The 21,881-nt window shown below is 51.3% G+C and overlaps 1 protein-coding gene across 1 annotated transcript in view; it reads right to left on the bottom strand.

Moving 5' to 3' along the window:
• The window catches only part of IMPA2 (inositol monophosphatase 2), a 42,218-nt gene extending 22,659 nt beyond the window's left edge, over window positions 1-19,559 (bottom strand). The window contains exons 1-2 of the mRNA XM_032875784.1: window positions 19,304-19,559; window positions 3,356-3,489 (exon numbers count right to left, since the gene is read on the bottom strand). Of these exons, the coding sequence (XP_032731675.1) occupies window positions 3,356-3,489; window positions 19,304-19,399 (230 nt within the window). The 5' untranslated portion in view covers window positions 19,400-19,559. The remainder of the gene's footprint in view (window positions 1-3,355; window positions 3,490-19,303) is intronic.
• Between the last annotated feature and the right edge of the window lie 2,322 nt (window positions 19,560-21,881).

Raw genomic sequence — 21,881 nt, 5'->3', positions numbered from 1 at the left:
TGTGAAATAACAGACCTTAATAAAAGCACTGGGACACCTACATAAAATCCATAACATCAATAGAAAAGGACAGTCTGTGTGCCTAAATTTAGGGAGCTCAAGGGCCTTTTCATAAGCCCATCTACCATACAAGAGGAGAGCAGCAACTGGGGTCAGGTTCAAAGCTTGGTAACAAGTTAGAACGATATCCTGTTGCATAATTTAACTACTTTTTTTTTCTTATAGTCCTAACAAACCCTTATAATTTTGACAGCCAAGTGCATCTAGGCCTTTGTTCCCTGGCTAGTTTGTTTACTCTGTGACAAGGTCAGGGTCACCCTTGAGTTCACTAGGGAGCCAATTAACGCTCCTAGGCCTGGCCAGCGTTGCAGCAGGCTCTACTGCCCGATGACATGAGTACCCAGCTCAAAACCTGGTGGGAAAGTGGTAGAAAGCAAGCAGTTAGCCAGTGGTGGCTAGCAACATAGTTTATTCCAAGCCTGGGGCACACAGGGCATGCTGCAGGGCCTGGGAGTCACCACAATGGATGAGGCTATGTCCTGCCGAGGGGAGCCCAGACCAGGACAGAGGAGGTGGCTGGGTGTCCCTTGCAGCCCCAGCTGCTCTCCTCCCTTTGCCCACACCAACCCAGACAAAAGGGACACAGACAGGGTGTATATAAATATGGTTCAGTGATGCTACTGAATATTTCCAAAGTTGCAGAACTTGGATCTGACTCAAAATCATCAACTAAAAACAGGTTTAGGCACTGCATAAAGGCAGGCCTGGATGGCGACTGAGCTAATGTGGTCAATGCCAGTCCTGTGCTTTAACTGTCAACCTTGACCTGCTGGTTTAGTTTCTGTCATTACCACCATACGATGACCTTGGCCGGGTGCCTTGGTCCTGGATGAGGAGGCTGAGACCCTGAGAACGGGTGACTTTCCAAAGCTGCAGACAGTAGCAGGTTTAAATTTTACAGTTCTTTGGTTCAGTGGACTCCCGTCTTCCAGCTTGGGGACCCGGACTTTGGATTTCACAAATGAGCACAATAAAATAATAAAACAGGGAGCCTACACCAGGTTGTTTCTTTATTAAAAACAAAACAGTTGTGATCTTTAATAGTTTTGTAAGTGACTAAAAATGGGGACCAGCATACACTCAGAATAACAGGAAATCCTTCCTAAAAAAAGGATAATAGGCCAGTTTAGGCTAACTTATTGTTTAAGGGATATATTTAAATACTCTGAATGCAGAAAAATTACAATACGCTATTTTACTATGTGTATTCCATGTTTTCTCGTTGCAAATTTATCAATTTGTCCATGACCTAAAATACAATTAAATACTCCCAAATTTGTTTAAATCTCATCATTGGCAAAACGAACAAACAAAAAAACAAACAAACAAAAACCCCACTCCACACTTGGCATAGATATGTTGAGAAATTATTTCATCTACCTGAATTTTCTAGGCAAACCAAGCAGAGCAGAAGCAGGACATCCAGGCTTCCCTGAGTTCTGGTGTTGGCCTCGGAGCTGAGAAGCAAGTGGCAGAGAGCCAGGGGTGACCATGGGGCAGCCCCATCTCATCCCTCCTGGCCTGGCTGGCACGAGCTGGAGGCGGTTTGGGAACTGCTGCTCTAAATCACGGCTTCCTGGTCAGGTGTGTGTGTATCTGCCTCTCCCAGGGCTTTTTCAGACACGGAGGCCTGGCATTAGCAGTTTGGAGAAGCGCAGGTAGGCCTGGCTCACAACCTAGGCAGGGTCCACTGCTCTGGGTCAATGGTCTTCCAAAGGGCCTTCGGAGTTTGGTGATCCCCTGGCGACCCCGGGCGGCAGGGTAGAGCAGGGGTGGGGGGGGTGGGTTCGATCACTCATACAACACACTGACTTTTATCCTGGGATGTGCGGCAATGAATATCTAAATACACCTTGTACGAATGGAATCCACGCCCCATACTGACCCAAGAGTGGACCCAAACCACTTAGCAACTGTTGCCAACACATGCGACACGGGTGTAATTTCGGAATTCGGGTTCTCAGGAGGAATCTAGCAAAAACCTGCTGGAAGCCTGATTAAGTATGTCTGGTCTGCGGTGACCTCCAGGCCTTGACCAGGACCCCACAGAGCCGAGCCAGCTGTAACCTCCGCCACAGCCATCTGGGCCAACACCATAGAAACCTCAAGTACCAAAACAGTTCCTCAACCAGAAACACCGTGTTGGCTACTGAGGCCTTTTTCCTCTCGAAGGGTTAAAGCAATCTACAGAATTCTTTGGACATTTACCATTTAACTTGCATTTCAAGAAGTTAAAAAATCACAAACATTTTAGAGCTTGTAAATATTAAAACAGATGTCAGGAATCCCGACTTCACACTAAATAAGGAAGTAGGAAATAACAGACGTTCACACACAAAGGTTGTCCACAAAACAAACCAAAACAAACATGACCTGTTGGCAGAGAGAATTTCTAAGGGAGAGTTGGTGACCCTGAGATGACCTAACCAGTTAGGAGGAAAAGAGAGAGGAAAAAGCAGGTATCTTTGAATGCCGGCTTGTCCCTTCTTTCACTTAATCATTCACAGGGGGAAAACTCCAACACGCCCACCCTGTGCCAGACAGACGCTGAGGGAGGCCGCTCTCCATGTGTCTGCTGTAAGCCCATCAAACATGGAACCTTACTGCAATCAGTGACCCATGCCCAGAAATCCAAGAGCTCCTACTCCAGTCTCCTGCGTGGGGAGAGGGAGCCCTCCCATCGGAGGCAGTGGGTTCCAACTCTCTTCTGCAGAGCTCCAGGGGCGATGGAGGGCCTGAGGACCACCCCCACCCCTTGCCCAGAGCTCAAGGGGAATTTTCCTCTGAGGCCTAGGGTTCCCTTGGAACTAGAAGCAAAATGCTGCGTATGTATTTGAATTTTCCTGAGGAAAAGATTAATGGTTTTCACTGGATTCTCCACAGGGTGACCCCAAAAGGGTTAAGAACTTCTGCTCTAGAAAAGAAGGTGGAGTCTTTGTAAGGGCCTTCTAGGATGGAGAGCAGCCTTCCCTGGTGCATAAGCTGGCCTGACAGGGGAGATCGAGTCCCTGAGAATCAGCAGGGGGGCACCAATAAGCGTGGGCCCAGGTCTGCATCCCCCTTGGAAAGTCTGCATGGGGCCACCACGCAGACACAAGCACCAAACATGACTTGCTCCAAGTCCCTCCAGAAACATGTCAAGTGGTTTGGCAGAGGGGAATAGAGAGCGTGTTAGAGAAGTGGAGCCTTTTCAGTATTTGTAAGGTAACAGAGAGACATGAGCGTTGTCAAGATGACAGTACCCCCAGCGACCAGCAGTGTGGCACCGGGGTCCCTTCCAGAGGAACACACCCACCTGTGTGAAGGAAACCTTTTCTGCAGCTCAGAAATAATTAAATCTTCCACGAGGTGATCTGTTTCTGTCACGAGGTCAGCAGCTGATGTTTTTGTGGAGACACGTTTTTCCTCAGAAAGGGCTTTTTTGATGATCTGAAATACAAGTACAGGAAAGTAAAGCAGGTAGTGAAATGGATGGTCTCCGCTTCCCCACCCTGGTCCCCGCTTCCCCACCCGCCAGACGAACGCGCCCTCGCCTCCTGTGTACCAACTGAATGAAGCAGGTGGCGGGCGTGGGGCTGAGGGCCACTGGCTGCTTCCATCACGGGCAGGCTGCGGGAGCTCAACACCACACCCAGGAGCTTCTGTTGGGGCGCCTAGTGAGCCTAACTACCCACTATCCTTCCACCAGACAGGTGGGCTCACTTGTTGAAGCTAGCCTGTCCTACCTGTGGAGCGATTCTCTGAAGGAAAAGAAAAAAGACCATGAATTTTCATCCAATGTAGGATGATGTAACTCACACGCCTTCGCCCCCAAGATTCCAATTTATTGTAAAAACGTATTTTCCCTAATTCACTTTATGCATCACATGGAGTGCATCACGCACTTGTGAATCCAGATTACAAACGTTCAAACGGGGAGACCTGGGAGAGGTTAAGAGGTCCTTCACCAACAGGAAGGCACGCTCTCCCTCCCTGCTGCTCTGGTCAGGGCAACACCGCCGGCCACGGCAGACGCACCCAGCGGCTGGCTTCGGTGCCAGGACCTCACTGACCCCCAGGTCTGGGCTCACAGGCAGACTACCTGGTCCAAACCTGCTGCGGCCAAATACAGAGGTGAGGCCTGGAGGGCACTTCCCGGTGCCTCTGGCCCGGACAGATCCAGCTCCAGGAACCCCTGGAAGGCCCACGCAGGAAGCCACGTGGAGTGGTTAATCAGTCACAGGACACCTTGGGAAGGACCAGGTCCACTCTGTGAAATAAAAGGCACTCCAGGCACTCCTTCTTCAGCCCGGGCCTTTCTTTTATATTTATCTGTTGTAAAAGCTCAGTGTCTCCCGCAGCATGACGACAAAGTCAGGACATCTAAACTCAAATTCAGACCTTTCCTCCAACACTGGCTACCACCTCAAGATCCTGCATTTCTTTCCAAAGCACCATCAGTCACTCAGCTACCCAGACTCCACATCCCCACTTTTTGTGCTCCTCACATTACTGCCCCCCCGAACAGGGCTGAGCCTGGACAGGTTTCCTTCCGTTTTTTATCTTGGTCACCAACAGATACATATTCCAGAAAATCAGAACATCAAGTGTAGTTTTGTAAATACTGCAAAAGACAAAGCATACAGCACTCATGCATAATCCATTAACATTTCTGCACCAGTCCCCAGACTGTCTGCCACGTGGGGTCTTCCTGGCCCCTCTTTTTGCAACACCCTGCCTAGCACTGTCAGGCTAATCTCCTTGAAATGTCAATTTGCACACAGTTAAGTTCCCACCAAACGAATCTCCACAGGTTCCGTGTTTATAAATTTGAAACTCCTCAAATCTAACTCCTATAGCACTGCCTTGTTCTCCAGGGATCCCTAAATTTTGGGCTAGTCCAGACCTCCTATCTATGTTATTTGGCAGTGAGCTTGTATTTTGTATGGCAATTCAGTGTGGTGCGTGTGTGTGTGTGTGTGTGTGTGTGTGTGTATGTGTGCGCCTATGTTTATATGTGCACGAATGTGATGTCTGTGTGGTTTATGCATATGCAGATGTGATATGTGTGGTTTGTATATTTGTGTGTGTAGCCATGTGGTTTATGTGGGTGCATGTGACCTGTGTGGTTTGTGTATCTGTGTGTGAGATACCTGTGTGGTTTATGTGCGTGAATGGGATATGTGTGTGCTCCCTGTGTGTGTGGGAAGGAGTGAAGGGAGTGTGTACGGTTGTGTGTGGGGTGTGTATACATATGGTTAGAGGGAAGGAGAGAGGAAGACCAGAGCACATGGCACCAGAGTTTCTCAAACTTCGCTGTGCATGAGTCACCCGGGGTCTTGCTGAAGTGAAAACTGGTCAAGTGGGTGTGGGGTCTGGGACCTGACATTTGCATTTCTGACAAGTTCTGTGGTGACACTGACACTGGGGGCCACACCAGAGTGGCTGGCCTGAGAGCAGGTTCTCAAACCCCAGAATGACACAGGGTCCTCAGGGGGCTGGGATGTTCTGAGCCGGTGCCACACACAAGTCCTGGGACTGCGACCCTGAGGGGACAAAGGCTTCCTGTTACCCGTGCCCCTCTCCGCACACGTCATGAGCATTCACGCAGATCAAGGTTGGGATGCCAACCGTGAACCTTGCAGTCTCTGGGGTGAAGCTAGAGCGATTTTTTTAAAGCATACGTTCGCTCCTATCATGTGAGTGCTTAGAACTGCCCAATGGCTGCTATGGCTTTTAGGAAAAAGCCCCAGACCTACACGTCCTCCCCTCCCATGGGCCACCCCCATGCTCGCCATCCCTCTGCCACTCTGGTTTTCTAGCTGATCCACACCAAATTTCTTTCTGTTCCAGGGACTTAGTATTTTCTGGTCTACCCAGAACTTCGTGCCATCTGAAATTATCCTGTTTGTCCCTTTAGTTGATGGTATGTCATCCCAGGAGAGCGGGAGATGCTCGATTTGGTTCCCTGCCACATCCCTTGCCTCTAGAACCATACCCGGCATAGAGTAGGTGCTCAGAATTCTTTGCCTTGTGAAGAAAATACACACCAGACTGCTTGAAGAGATTCTGCACATTTTTTCCAACTGGACCGTTACTGTTTATATCAACACTGACCACCTTGGTCTCTTTGTTTTGTTTCACTGTGGGTTTTGGTGACCTGGTGAGAAAGTTAAGATGTGCTCGGAGTCCCCTCCTCTAGCCTCCATCCACCGGCCCTACCCCCTGGAGCCAGCCGGAATCTGCTTTATGACACCCCTGTCCACTTACCACACGACAGTCAGCAGAGCTTGCTAAAGCCCTGATCTTAATCACGGATCTCCCCAGTGTAACGCACTTCATGGCTCCCTGGCACCGAGAACACAAAACCCCTGAAGGTGGCATAACCACAGCTTCTTGAGAGTTGATCTCTCACAGAGACTATCTGATCCCCAATAGCCAGTATTCTCTTCTTTTTTCTCGAACAGGAGCCCAAGGTTTAGCAAGGCTCAATAGCTCACATCTCTCTGTCTCTTGTGCAGGGAGGCGTGGCCCTGTGCTCTGTCCAAGAGGAGGTGAACGTAAGGGATGTGTGCAACTTCTGAGTCACACCCTTAAAAGGCCACGGTTTGCACACTACTCCCTCCCTGTCCTTTTCGCCTTTGCCACCAGTTGGCGATGTGGCTGTGGCCAGAGGTCAGCTTTGGTCACGTGGGAAGAGAGCACCTCCTTAAAGCAACAAGTGACAAGGAGCCTGGGTCCCTGAGCGACTTCAAGAAGCAGAGCCCCCATTCCCCAGACTTCACTGGGCTGCTGCGGGAAAGAGAAAGAAACCTGCTTTGCTTCTGTCGCTGGTCTGTGAAGGAAGCCAAACCAGCAACCTAACAAGCGGGCCTCATCTGACCTCTGCATGCTCGTGTCCCGCCCCCTCCTCGCTCCATGACTGCTGTGCTCCAGCCAACGTAATCATTCACCCTCAAGCCTACCCCCACAGAACCGCCAGCCTTCTTCTGGCCCATGGGTTCTCTTTGGGACTCCGCTCACACATCACCTCCTCTCTGACGAGTCTCCAGCCTCTGCAGGCAGAGGGGCGTCGGCCCTCCAAGCGTGCTGCTAGGGCACTTGGGCAAGCCGCACAGCCGACCCCTCACGATTCCACGTTGGTCCATGCCGGGAAAGGAGCTCCGTCCATCCTGTCTCTGTATCCACCTCCCATGGGTAGACTTTGCGCCCTACGCAGGGCCTGCCCCACGGTCAGGTCTTGAGGGACATTGGAATGAAGATTTCCTGGCTGCCACACACTGAGCTCCTAGGTAACTCAAGAGGAAAGCCTTTTCAGCAAATGTTCTTGGGAAGCCCTGCGATTTATGCATTTGGTCTTCCAGATCCAAAATACACCCGACTCTGGTGTGCTGAGGAGCGGCACACTCGGGACCCGTGTGGGCAGTCTGGGGAAGGTCTGACGGCACCTGGGCATGCTTTCCGGAGGACCCAGACCCTCACTACAAATCACACAGAGGGGAGATTTATGGATGCAGGAGGAGAGGGGCGAATCATGTACTTTCTCAAAATATTTCTTGTCCGTGTCTATTAATGTTTATTACTCCTGTGCTATGATCATTTCAATGTGGGCATGTGTCACAAGGAAAGCTGTGGAGCTGGCACACCCCGCGTCCCAGCGGCAGGGCAGGCCCCACCGCCATCCTTGTTCCCTGGCAACTTGCAGTGCGGTGCTATGGCCAGCCTCCCTCTCTCACCCGCTGTTGCTGCTCCAGGCCCTGGATCCCATCCACTGGGATACCTTAACTGCTCCCTCTCATCCACTGAGACGCCCAGATAGGCAGATCCCATTTCTGAATGATTTCCAAAACCCAACTCTGCTAACATTCTCCCATGGCCTGCCATCACCTGCTTGTGTCGCTCAGCCTCCAAACTGCCTTTGGCCTTGCTCCTTTGAAGCGCTGTCCGCTCCGAGCACAGCAACCTCTCCAGAGAGCCAGTCTCGCTCCTGGCACCCCCTGCGGCTTTGTCGGGCCCCCCAAGAGGATGGCAGGCCCACGTCCTGTGGGTGAGGACATCTGTGGCCAGCCTGTGCAGCACTTGTCCCCACTGCCACACTCAGTCACTCTCTGCTGTTCTCCCTTCCACAGCTTTGTCTTGGGACACGATGTTCCTTCCTCCTGCAACGGCCGACCCCGTTTGTCCTGGAGGACCTGCTCCCATCTGGCTCCTCCAGGAAGCTGCCTATGGATCCCTCCGCCCACTCACCCTGGGTGAGGCTCTTCGTCTTGGCTCAGTGGTTCCCACAGTACCAGGCACATTTGGTTAGGGCAAACACACATCACTGGAAGGCACCACCTTCTAGATGCTTCTGGAGGGCAAGGAGCTCTGCCTTCCATAGTAGCAGCCCTAGAACCCAGCCCTCCCTCACTAGGTAGGCCCCACCAGGCCCCACACCACTTCCCATAACAACCCCCCCCACCCAGGAAGGCAATAGGCATTGTGCTGGGACTTTACAAATGGGGGCCGGTGGGACTTCCCAGTGTGGGGAAGCTCTATAAACTAGCCTCCTCCCAGTTGCCCAGGACTCGGAAACGCTAGCTCTTCTAGTACTTCAGGGAGGAAATGCAATTCTTACTTGGACCCTTTTCATAGCATCACTAAGGAGCCCGGATGATACCCCCACAATGTGGAATCACACAGACCTGAATTCCAGCTGGGAGACCGGGGGTTGGGGAGGATCACTGAGCTTCTTGGAGCCCTAGTTCCCTCACCTGTAGTAACAGTCACACCTCAGACACCGGGAGCTTGTAAGAATTCCAGGAGGAATCCTATGTAAAGGTCTTGGGACACAAAATGATGTCCATATACGCAAAGGCCTGCGCCACCCTGTTGTTTTTGAGGGCAAATACCTGACGGACTTTATGACTTACAACAAAAAACCAAAACCTGTTCACAATGTACAGATCTCAGACGGGATGACAAAATAAGTTAGGAAAAGTTTAACTCATGAATGTTCCTACCCTGCAAGGAACAGCCGTTGAGACAAACAGCCCACAGCCCGGCCTCTCCCCACAGGCCCATCCCCTGGGGCTGCCAGGACAGGTCCCTGCCACAGCCCTTTACACAGTGATTTTCGCTCCTAGAATGTAAACATTCTCATTCTGCCAGCAGTAAGTCAGTGTACACTGTTTTTTTAATTAATGTTTTTCAGCTGCTTGCTAACGAAGCACGCACTCCATGGACCTCCTGGCCTGGGTCTCTCCCTCCAGATAACATTCTGTTAATGTGTAACACAGAAGGCATGGGCTTTCAGTCCTGAAGCCTGACTTCCAAATAGAAAAGAAGGGAGACGCCAACTGCTTCAGTGTCAGCAGCGTCATTCAGGATCCTGTCCCAATGCCTCCTTGTCTGTACGCCATCTTGATTCTGTGCTCCTGTCCCAAGTCTGCTGCACCGTCCGTCAGTCTTCCAGACCCCAGAGTGACCCACCCGTGTGTGCCCCCCAAGCCCAGGGAACAGCTCGCCTCGAGAACTCTGCCTGAAGTGCGGCTTCCGAGAGGCTGCAGGTCTTTCCTCTGTTGGACCGGGAAAACGTGGCTACTGGGGGTGTCGTCCTGATGGCCCTGACTGCACATCTCAGGTTTAGACAGGTTCGAGCACAAGTGAGTGTGATCTGATGGTTCATCTTACTGTCGACTTGACTGGTCCATGGTAGTCTGGGTTCTTGTGCAAGTGTTGTTTTTGGATGAGAGTAACACTTTAACCAGGAAAGCAGACTGCCCTTCCTGATAGAGGTGGGCCTTGTCCCATTAGTGGAAGGTCTGAACAAAGGGAAAATCCTGACCCTTCTGAACAAGAACTCTCCAGCAGACTATGGTTGACTTCATCTGCAACATCGGCTCTTCCCCCCTGCGGCTTCTGAGCAGGTCCCTGGCTCTCCCTGGGTCTCCGGCCTGCCTGCCCACCAGAACTTGCTGGCCTCCAGTTGGTTCTGTTTCTCTGGAAAACCCTAAGACGCAGGACACTCTGTAAAACCTAGAAAGTGAATTCCACGCGGCTCTCGTGTAGCACAGAGGTCAGCAGGTAACATCGGCTAATACCTCACAAATGAACTCGAATCATGGGAAAGAGGAGGAGCTGGTTAAAGCAGAGGTGGGCCAGGGACACCAGATTCCCTTGGGCTCCCAGGCCAGCGAGTCTCACAGCACTCCAGTGTAACTGCCTCCCTCTTCAGCTTCACCGCTAACTTTCCTCCAACTTGCCATCGCTACTTTCTAAACTCCAGTCACCCCCTGCCTCCTATCTCCCTTGCACCCTGGTGCCTCCACACTGGCCCCACCGGGCACCTGGCCACCTCGTGTGCCACATCCTGGGGACACCTTCACTCATACTGCAGCAGCCTTTTCTGTGTCACCGGACCCTCTCCACCTCAGGCCACTCCTTACAAGGATCCAAGGTCTCAGGCTGGGCCCTGCCAGCAGGGCGACCCCCAACACCCCAGCTATTGCATCCCCATGGCCAGGTCATCCCCCTGCCAGCACTCACACCTCCTGGGGGCTCACTCAGTCCCCGCACCATTCCAAGCAGTTCACGCATACCAACTACTGAACCCTCACAGTAACTCCCACACATTAATAATTCTCTTCTCATCTTCCAGATGAGGAAACTGAGGCACCAAGAAATGAGGAAAAGTTGCCCATGGTCACAGCTGTAAGTGCAGGAAAAGGATCACACAGCAGGCGCTCCCAGACTTCCATGGCTGACCAGGGCCGACCCCCCCAGCCCAGGGATCCCCTCATCCCTGTCCGGTGTGGAGCTCTCAAGCAATGGAATTCACCCTGCTTCCTGAGCCAGAAACCCACAGGCTCTCCTCAAGGTCTCCGTCACCTTACAATACATAGCCAAGGCTGCCCACCACACTACCATGGGGACTCACCTTGGTCAGTCTGAGCAGGACAGCCCCTTGCAACCCATCATCTACTAAGGGCCTCCTTGTGCCCCCCCAAACCCCACCCACTGGCCTGACTCTCCTCTTCCATCTCAAGCTTTACCCAAGGTGACCTCCTTGCCATTCCCAAGTGCAGCCCTTGGCTTTCTCCCCTCAGGGTGTCCATCTTCTCTCTCTGCCCTTACCTCCTCACCACCCCCTACCATCCCCAAGCCTGTCACCCAACTTCTCCATTGAGTCCCGCTTTTCCTTTCACAGTCACAGGGCAGGTATGACTCCTTTCAGGAAGCTGTTCCATCTTCCAGGGCCCGGGAGGATGGCCATCACAGCCATCCTGCGGGCTACCGTGATCATCAGCTGAGGCCTCTGTCCCAGGAGGCCTGGGGGTGGGGGGTGGGAGCTGCAAGGCCCGCTTCATGCCCAGTGTACCAGCCAGGCAGCCCAGCACTCCCCTGGCCCCCTGGGGTTGGGAGCTGGGACGGTGGGCACAGAGACCGTGAAACTGGCTTAATACATGGATGGCACACACCCCGCAGCTGAATTCTCTCCTCATTGCCCACGGGAGACAAATGTGAGCCCACCAGCCTTTGGTTCCAGCCTCATGAGGCCAAGAGACGGGGAGAAGCCTGCATGCAGGAGTCCCCTCCCCCTGATGGGTCTATTTTAGGTTACTAGGGTCTATTATCAAATTTTAAAGACTGACATTGGTAAAATGGGTGTTGTAGTCGGACAGCCTTTTACCACGTGTTAATTCATGGGACCACTGCCCAATCAAGACACAGAACCACTCCATCAACACCAAGATCTCCCTCCTGTTGCCCTATAGTCACACTCCTCACCCTGCCCCTTCCTCATGTGATCCCCAATCACTGACAACCACTAACTTTTCCATCTTTATAATTTCCGTGCTTGGGGACTGTTACATGAATGGAATAGTGCATTACTCAGCCTTTTGAAACTTGAGTTTTTTTCCCTCAGAGATCCATGCAAATTGTTGGGTGTATCAATAGTTCATCCTTTTTTGTTTCTATGTAATATTTTATGACGTGGAAATATAACCATAAGGAGAAACTGGATAAAATCTGAAACTAGACCTCTCTGTACTATTTCTGCAATTACCTGTGGATTTATAATCATTTTACTATTAAAAGTTTTCTTTAAACTTCCTTGGGGGGAAAAAGAATCCCCTTCTCTCCACACTTCAGGGTCTCTCGGCTGAGCTCCTCCAGCCAGCCCCCCAGGCCTAGGGCTGGGGCTGGAGGGTGGGCAGTGCTAGAACTCACCAGCATCCCTTCCACGTCTAAGTGGTGAGATTTCAGCCTACTCTCCCCTCGGCCCCGGACCACTGTCTTCTCCACGAACGAGTGCCCCATTTGGGTTAGCGAGTAAGCATCTGGGGCCATGAAGGCTGATTTACCTCCATGTGGGAGTGACGCCAGCCTTTTGCTTCCACCCCTTTAGTAAGATGGGGGATTTCACGGGGCTCCTCCCGCCAGCGCAGATGCAAATCCCTCTGAAACAAAGGGCTCCTTCTCATCCTCCACCCCAGCTCCCAAGTTAGCAGAGTGGGCAGAAGAAACAAGCCTCTTCCCCTACCACAGCATACAAGGAAAATGGCCAGTTGGCCTCGAACACAGGGTCAGAGAGGGATGGGCTCTGGACACTTGGGCCACATGTGCCCCCAAAGGGCAGCTGCTACTCTGCGCCTGCCAGTTGTCTCTCTCCAGCTCTGTCTTGGCTGAGGTTTCAAATGCTGGAAAAAGTTTTACAACTGTAAGTGCAAACTGACTCCCACCTGTGGAGCCAGGCAGAAACTGGAGGCCAGGACCTGGGGCACAAAATGCCCCCTGGGGCCAGGGGAGGTGAGGAATAGGAGGTGGGCAGTGGAGAAATCTCCACCCACTACTCCCCTTCCTTCAGTGGCGGACACATTGAGCCCCGACGGGAGAGGAGCAGGGAGTCTCTTCTGAAAGAAATGGGTGACCCAAGACCTCCACACACTGACATCCGGGAATCTCCCAGAGAAAATCTCAGAGCTTGACTTGGGATCATCCCAGGGTGGAGTCCGTGGGTGGGTGAACCTGCTCTCTCCCCATCCAAAGACCTGGCCTGAAAGCCCATCCCAGGCCAACGACTCCCAAATGGGCGTCTCCACCCTCAACCTCTCCTCTGAATTCTGGATGCAAAGGCAACAGCTCCATTTAGAAATCCACCAGCAACTCATGCCTGACGTGCTCGAAACACACTTGTCTTCTACCTCCAAACCTGTTCCTCCTGCCGTTTCCCCGCTTTGGGAGATGGCAAATCCATTCAACCAGTTTTGCAGGCCCAAACCCTTGAAGGCATCCCTGCCCCTCCCTCCCCCTCCTGCCTCCACTCCAACAGCCAGCCGGGCAGCTCAGCCTCGGAAATGCAGCCGCTCTACCACCTTCTTTGCTGCATCCCAGTCAAGGCACCCTCATCTCTCACATGCACCATGTGAACAGCTCCTATCAGATACCCATCCTGGTCCTCAAGGAGTTGTAGGGCCCCACACAGCAGCCAGGGCGGGCTCCCCGCTGCCCTGTAGGGCCCCGGATGGGGACTGCCCACAACTTCCTTATCACACTCAGAGCAAAGGTACAGCCCTTTCCAGAGTCACTCAGTAAGTGTTTGTTCAGTGGGGGAATACATTTCGAAGCAGCATTTTAGTACCACCATTGTAGAAACAAGAGCTAGCCTAGCCAAGCCAAGCAACACATGAAAAGGCACTTAGGCTCATTAGTCATTTCGGATGTATAAATTAAAACAATGAAATACCACCTCAAACTCATCAGAATGGCTACAGTGGAAAAGACAGACAATGCAATTGTTTGTTACCCAAGATGTGGAGTAAGTGGGGCCCTAACCCGTGCCGGGAGGTGTGGAAATTGGTACATCCACTAGAAAACCACCTGATGGGATTTCACACCTGATGACGCAGTAATAATTTCACTTCTTTTGTTAAAATAATGCCAACAGAAATGGATACAGACACATAACCAAAAGACACATGCGGGAATGTTCACAACAACACTATCCGTAAATAACTCCAAGCTGGACATTATCCCAAGTTTCCTCAAGAGCTGAGTAAACAGTCACTTATTCACATAACAAAATACAGCAGTGGTTCTCAACGTGCTGTCTCCAGACCAGAAGCATCTTGGGAGAAATGCTAATTCTTGGTCGGGCTCCTCACCCAGTGGGTCAGAAACTCTGGGGATGGGACTGAGTCTACCTTAACAAGCCTTCTAGGTGCTTCTGATGCATGTGAATATTTGAACACCCCTTCTCCACAGCAATGAACCTGATGGGTTTGATCACACTGAGGAGATCACTAAAAATTCTGTTGGGAAGTTTGGAAGATGACTGCTGGCAGGTACACGGAAGGCTAAGCAAATGAAAACAAAACAGAATGAAACAAAACAAAACTTGTTGTTTTTTTAAGGGAAATATGAGTTGCCTCAGAAAGAAAATACATAATACAACTGTACACCCGGCTCCACCGGCCATTACAGTCGTGTGGTCATCAGAATGTGAGCATGGACAACGACGAACCTGATCAGGTAATGCAGCCACACAACATAATAAACACAGTGTCCAAAACAGATGACTCCAGAACGAGCAGCGGAAGCCCATGATTTAGGAGACAGGTGTAACTATCAGGAAATGGAAAACAGCCACGTCTGGGGAGCAGCACGAGGATGATGAGGGACTGGGCACTGCTGTTCTCCACACAGTCCTCTCAGGAGTAGTCCACTGACCGAGTTCTCTGTGTGACTAACTGATAAAAAGTAAAATCCCAAATCAGAAACGACACTGGGTTGGCAAAGCCAGCCAGACAAGGGGGTGACACTGGTCAGAGCCCCACCAATGGGCGCTCTCTGCCCTGGGGAGTCAGAGGTGGACGGGAGCATCAACATTCAGAGCACACCGCAGGGAAAGCACATCAACCAGACCAGGCACAGGCATAATGAGGAAGGTCACCCGGGAAGGGCTGTGAAGGAAAGGGCTGGGGAACTGAACCCTGGAGGGAGGGTACAGTTCTCAAGGAGCTTAAGAAGAAAGGCAGGAAAATACAGTGTGTGTTTTGAAAACACCAAGTAGTTCGGTCTGGCCAGCCAAAGGGCTGGTCCACACAGGGGCTGCGGGGACGGCACCCCGCCTTCTCAAGATCGGGCTTTGGGAAGCAGTACCCGCAGGGTACATAAGGCCAACTGGAGAGCCTAGAGGTCTAGAGCGCGGCGTGAGGACGGATCCTGGGCTTCTACTTTCTTGTCCTGTCCTGAGATTTTGTTCCCACCAGTCAACAGAGATGAATTTACTGTGAAGCCAATGCAGCTGGGGCTCCAAGGCTGCAGCGGCCCTCCCTGAGGCTCTGCGAGCTCCTTAGCACAGGGAACGCCTTTTTCAAGTGTGTAGAAGGCAGCTGTTCGAACTGCAGATGTAAGCACTGTCTCTTTCCACCATGACCTCCATTATATTTTGAGTCGGGTGGCACTGGAGTGGGTCCTGGCATTTTTGGCTATAGGCGAGTGGAGATGAAATTTACCTTGGGCTTGATGGGAGATATCTGCGGGGCTTGCTGTTACACCTGTCTGTAAGTTATCATTAGCCATCCTGTGTGGGAATGGCTTCCAGAAATGCTTCTACTGTCCACCGTGCTGACTGACTTGGCCTGGTGACATGAAGGGCAGGGCCAGAGGAACGAGTGTGCATGAGCTGTGGCAACTGGCACACGGGATCATGAAAGAAATAAGCAACCACATGGAGCTAGAAGCCAGAAAAGTCTTCCACCTCTTCCAACTAATGTAGAAAAGAAAACTGACAGGATTCTCAAATTTGATGGCAATCCTAAGAATCTATATAACCCTTCCCAATAATCAATGTGAAGCCCAAACAAACTTTCCTAAACTATCAATACTCAATTTCAATTAGTCGTGCTACAGGACAACTTGAACTTATCTTTCTATTGGCTCTATGGAAAAATACCACAAAATCCTTGTCATTCGAAGGCACAAAGAGCATGAAGCCAAAAATGGGAAAAAAGCATTAGAGAAGATTGAGAAGCAGCTAAAGAATTATTTTTATGCATCTTGTTTTATTGGTTAGCATCTTAAAATTTATATTGTCATGATCTTTCTTATTCCAAATAACGTTTATACCTAATTTTGATTTTGTAATTTTGTGTGTGTGTATATATATATATATTCTCCCCCCCCCCCCTTCAAGAGGGCTCCTAAACTATCTAAGCTTCAGGCCCAACAAAACCTGGATCTACTCCTATGGGACAATGAGAAAAAGCATTACTTCCGCTTTTTATCTAAAAAAAAAAAAGATAGTTTTTTTTAATCTAAAAAAGATTGTTTTTAATCTAAAAAAGATAGTTCCGTTCACACATCAAAGATGATAAACACCCATTTCAATGAATATTACCATTTGTACTTGTGGTGGTGATAGCAGTGGGACTAAAGTCACTGTCTTCCCCAAAGCCCCACAGCCGGGGGTGGGGATGGGGAGACACACGACCTGCTCCAGTGGCCCCAGCATGGGTGCAGGAATGGGTGGTGAAGAGGCAAGGAACAAGGGAGAAGGAGCCAGGGAGGAACTGTGGAAAGAGCAGCACTTTGGGGCAGGTGGCTTTTGTGAAGACCTCAGGATGGGGTAAAGGGGCAGTGGTGGAAAAGTATGTAGGGTTGCCCTGACCCAAACCTATGTCTGAAAGATGAAGGGCACCGACATTTATCTCTTGGGAGGTTCCTCCCCACCCTCCATGCCCCCAACACTACTTTCAGCATATAGAACCCTCAGGACTCAGGAATTCAGCACATAGAACTGTCTCAGGAGCAGCTGAGAGGAACAAACTTAATAAAATGGCCAAACTTTGGGTACTGGTGAGGGGGTGGGCATGCTGGACCACAAGGACACTGTAACTGGGCCAAATACTCCTTTAGCTAAGGAGGACTCAGAAAAGAATCACCACTAACTACCTTTTCATGCTTCTTTGGTCTATCCTCTGGGCTAAAGGCCAGATTTTCTCCAATCAGCACCCTATTCCTTAACATTATTAAGACAATCTGTCCCACTTTACACAGGTTGCAATGACCTTGTGTGGCTTCTGTTTGTTCCAGCCATAGACCATTCCAGCCACTCTCTCCTCCAGTGCCCGGCAGGCAGGAAGCATCGCATAATGCCCAAGAGGGAGCCCAGGACTCCAGGCTCCCTGACTGGACTCCTAATGGCAGAATCTTTATTTTACCCCTCCCCCACTCTCAAAAAAAAAGTTCTTTTGTTGTTGGCAAGCTGTGAAAACTTAAGATATCTCTTAATAAGACCCTCAGAATTGTGCCTGCCATATTGCCACTTCTATATAAGCATCTGTTCAAGAAAATAAATGTTTTAAAGACACTTCTGTTTCTTCAAGGATTTAAATTTGAAATACTGCAGAAACCCATAACAACTCACCAGGGTTTACTGTGTAGGGTCAGAATCCTAAACTGGCTTCTCCTTAAGCCTCAAGGAAGAAGAGTTTTATGGTAGGTTACTAAATATCCTGATGATGCTCACTCTGGAAAGGAAGTGAGGGGCCTGAGAGGGAAGGAGGGGGGAAGCAAGTGCTCTCTGCCCATAGTGGATCTGCTTTCCAGGAAGAATGTTTGTCCTGCAGCTACAAACTTCCGCATTCTAGGACTTAAGGTCTGGGGGGCTCCTTTTCCTATAGGAAGGAAAGGAGACAGAGCCACGGAATGAAATTTCACAACCCACCTTTTAAATCTTGCCTTCCTTACAAGCTGAATCTGGCATCCTTCAAACCACAGAGGGAGGGCCCTCCCACAAGATGTGTCTACTCATGTGTTGACCTAACTTTTAACGGGGATTAGAGGATTCACACCAAAGTAAAGCACTGTCCACCAAGCATGTGACAAATTCACGCTTGGTAACAGCCTGACTTTCACACCGAGGAAAAACCAGCAGAGCATTTTCATAGTGCTAGACCTGAGAGAGAAAATGCTGTTTGGATATAAAAAGTCAATCTGCTCACACTACTACTTCTTCAGATCACCAGAACACAATCACGAACCTAAACAAGGCAGGAGTAAGCCATCTCCCGACTCTAGCTTGACCCTGACCGGTCCTGGGACAACCACCATCGCACATTCACTGCACAAGGACCTGGGTCCTACAATGTGTCCGGCACTGCTTGGGGTACTGAGGAAAAGGTGGAGAACAAAGTGCAAAAATGAAAGTGAGAAAAGAGGAGCTGCACTCCCTTTTCAAACTCAAGTCACAGGTTCTCTTTGGCTATGCTGCTTGATTTTCATCCTCCTTCTGGTCAGTGTTAACAAGTTCCTCCAAACATTGAGTTGGAACCACTTTGCAGCTATGGGCTTGAGTAAGTACAGATTCGGGATGCTTGAGGAAAGACAAACAGCAAGCTCACCAGATCTCCTGAGGCAGGGGTTTAAACTGGGGGTAACCACACCCACGTCCTGGCAACAGGATCTATTCAAAGGTCCTTAAAAACAAACAGCTTGGGCATTCAAGCCTAGGAGGGCATCTTAAATCCCAGGACTTACTTACCTAGTCTATATATTCTTCTTTTTTTTTTTAAATAAAGATTTTATTTAGTTATTTGACAGAAAGAGATCATAAGTAGGCAGAGAGGCAGGCAGAGAGAGAGGAAGGGAAGCAGGCTCCCTGCTGAGCAGAGAGCCCGATGCGGGGCTCCATCCCAGGACCCTGAGACCATGACCTGAGCTGAAGGCAGAGGCCTAACCCACTGAGCCACCCAGGCGCCGCTAGTCTATATATTCTAACCTACTCTCTCCGACGCAAAGGTCAAGTCACCTACAGTTAGACATTCATTTAACTGCTAAAGGACAGCGGCCGCGTCGGGCATGCTTCATGGGGGGGCTGCCACCGGAGGAAGGTGCTCACCTCTCCGGGCTCCTGGGATGGAGAAGGTAATGGGACGGTCCGTGCAGTAAACCAACACAAAGACTTCTTTCACCATATCACGGCCCAGCACCTTCGGGCCGCGGATACCAGACGCCCACCGCACGCGGTCAGGCCTCGCCGGACTCACTCTGCACCCGCGGGCCGCTTCCCCTGGGGCGTTAAGCCCGCGGCCTTACGCTGCGCCGGCCCGGCTGCCCCGAGCCCTGGAGGGTCTCCTTCCCGTCCCACAGGACTTCTGCTCGGACTCTTCGAAGTTTTCAGTGGGCACCCAGAGGCCAGAGTGCCGCCCGGCCGGGTCCGCTGGGACTGTGCTCGCTGGGACCCTGCCGGGCGGGGGAGGAGGACCGTGCCGCTCACCTGTCCCGCCCGCAGCGCCAGCTGCACAGCCGCCTCGAAGCACTCCTCCCAAGGGCCCCCCGCGGGCGCCGCCTCGTCCTCGCTGCTCGGCTTCATCGTGGCCTCGCCGGGCCCCGCCACCTCTAGCCCTCGTCGCCGGGCCACCACCGGCTCCCGCCGCCCCGAAGCCAAGCTCAGCACTGCTTCCTTCCAATCCCGCCACTCCGCACCTCGGCCTCCACCCGCTCCACAGCTGTGCCCGCGGGAAGGGCGGGGAGCGAGCAGCCGCAGGGGTAGCCGCGCGGAGCGTCCCGCGTCCCGCCCCGGCCCTGCCCCGAGGCCCGCCCCTAACCCCGCCACCCCGCCCTTCTCTCGGCCGCACCTCCCACCCATCGCCCCCAAGGCGTCGGTCCCCCACCCCCTTCCGGCCTATAGCCCCGCCCCCCAGCACTGAGCCCCGCCCCTCCCAGCGAGGACTCCGGCGTCACCGGGAGCCCAGCTCCTCCTCGCCTCGCGTCCCTCTACCTCTGGCCCGCCCCTAGCCCCACCCTCCTCCCAGAGCCGCGCCCCTCCCCGTCGCGCCCCTCCCCGTCTCTCCGTTAGGCCCCGCCCAGAGACTCGCCCCGCCCCTCCAAGCCCCGCCCCACCCGCTCCACGCTGAACGCCCCCGCCCTCTCCGCACTCTCTGTACCCCGAGAAGGTTGGGTGCTGGGGACTGTGGGCCTCGGACAGAAGCACCCGAACAGGACTGGAGCAAGGTCTCGGGGTAGGGACCGTGAGCGCCCGTGGCCACGACTCCAGCCGGGCACCGGATATGCAAGGGGCCCCCCTGCGTCTGCGCAAGTTGCGGGCGCCTCCGGTCCGGTCCAGGCGGTCGGCGCGCACGTGGCCCGAGGGGCGGCCAGGCTTAAGGAGCTTCCTTCAGTAACTAACGGGTTGCTCTTCCTCTGCCGAAAGCCACGGGACGCCGGGGTTGTCCGCCTGCTCGGTCACCCGCGGGCGCCCGCCCTCACAAAGCGCCTGTGTTCCCAAATGTTTGGATGCAAGCGAGAAGCCTTCACCCCAGCTAAAAACCACACACTACGGTGACAGTGGGTTTAAAAAACTTGTCTGAACTCAGAACTCCGATGTGGAGCCCAAACTGTGACTAGTCTTTATTTGTAAAGAGGAGTGACCTTTTCGACCTTGTATTCTTCAATGCTGCTGTACACTGGCACCACTGAAACATAAATACAAGGCATTTCCTGAGAAGGTGTCTCGAGTTTCCAAGAGTTTAATTTCATAAGCTGCTCTGCCTCCCCTTTTATAAAATATGCTGACCCATATAAAATTATTCTGGAGTGTCACTTAGCCGTCTGGGAGAACAATGGGAGTTTGTACAAGAGCCTTGTTGGTACATCTTTTACACAACCTAACGATGGGATTAAACGTTTTTAGATTTTGTGAGCACGTTATGTTGAAACATCTTGTAGAGAAATGGTAGGTTTATGGTGTAAAGAGATGAAAATTGCAAACAATAAGAAATTAGGAAGCTAGAGCTGGTCAGGGTTTTAGTTTGCACTCCAGCCTTGCTTGGAAAACTAGGCAGAGAATTGCCCCAGCTCCCACAAAGGCCATTTGGGGGCAGCTAAAGGCATGGTCTGCTCCATCTTTTTTGTTCTCATTTTTTGTTTTTGTTTTTGTTTTTCAAGATATGGATCTAGAAAAAACACAAGACTATGTTCTGAATGCTTCACTTTAAAACTAAACGCATTCAGCTGTGGATCTTCATGGCTGATTTTCATGAGAGGTCCCTTCCAACACCGAGCAAAATTTGAAGTTAACAAAATTTCTATTTGGTGCCTTCTTGGCTCACCTTTCTGCTCACATCTCCCCCCCACCCCCCCCCCCCCAGCTGTCCTGGACCAAACTGGGTGCTCAATTATATCTTCAGATAAAGCTCTTCTATCTAAACATCTAGAGAAAAAGACTTCATAACTTCATTGCTTAACTCTGAGATATCTTAAGGTAGAATCATGTGGTTTGGAATGAAGTTTGGAGCCAGCCAGATTTTCCTAAGTTAAAATATTGGCCTCGTTTCTTCCTTGCTGTGTGGATTTGAGCAAATTACAAATAACCGTCTCTTTGCTTCAGTTTCAATTGTTCCTCAAAAGATGATTTTTGGGGGGTATTATATGGGCTCCCATCCAGGTGTTTGGCACTTGTGTGTTTGCTCTGGTTATTAAAGACTGGCTCACCAGTGATCAGCATATCGCTTGGCACATAATAGGAATTTAGTAATTATCTGTTAATCATTGAAGATTGAAATCAGCTTGTCTAATAGATTATCCAAGTTTCTCATGCTTTACTGACCATTCTCCGTGGAAACAACATAGTTCTTTCACCATCATGACTTGTTTGCTAGTCCGCTTGTTACCTCCTTCAGAGGCCCTGGGAAATCACATTTACTTTGTTAAACCCCTAGAGCACAGTGTTCTGCCTTGAAAAACTACTATTTAACTGTCCTTTCTACCCTGACCCTGAGGATGCAGCCTCATTGGACACTCTAGTTCCATCAGGAGATGGAATGCAAGGTGACTGTGCAGAAGCCAAAGGGTTG

Source organism: Lontra canadensis, unplaced genomic scaffold, assembly GCF_010015895.1.
Source record: "Lontra canadensis isolate GAN:19392208 unplaced genomic scaffold, GSC_riverotter_1.0 scaffold57, whole genome shotgun sequence".
Classification (NCBI taxonomy): Eukaryota; Metazoa; Chordata; class Mammalia; order Carnivora; family Mustelidae; genus Lontra; species Lontra canadensis.
The sequence above is the reverse complement of the archived record's forward strand: the minus strand, read 5'-3'. Positions and strand labels throughout refer to the sequence as shown.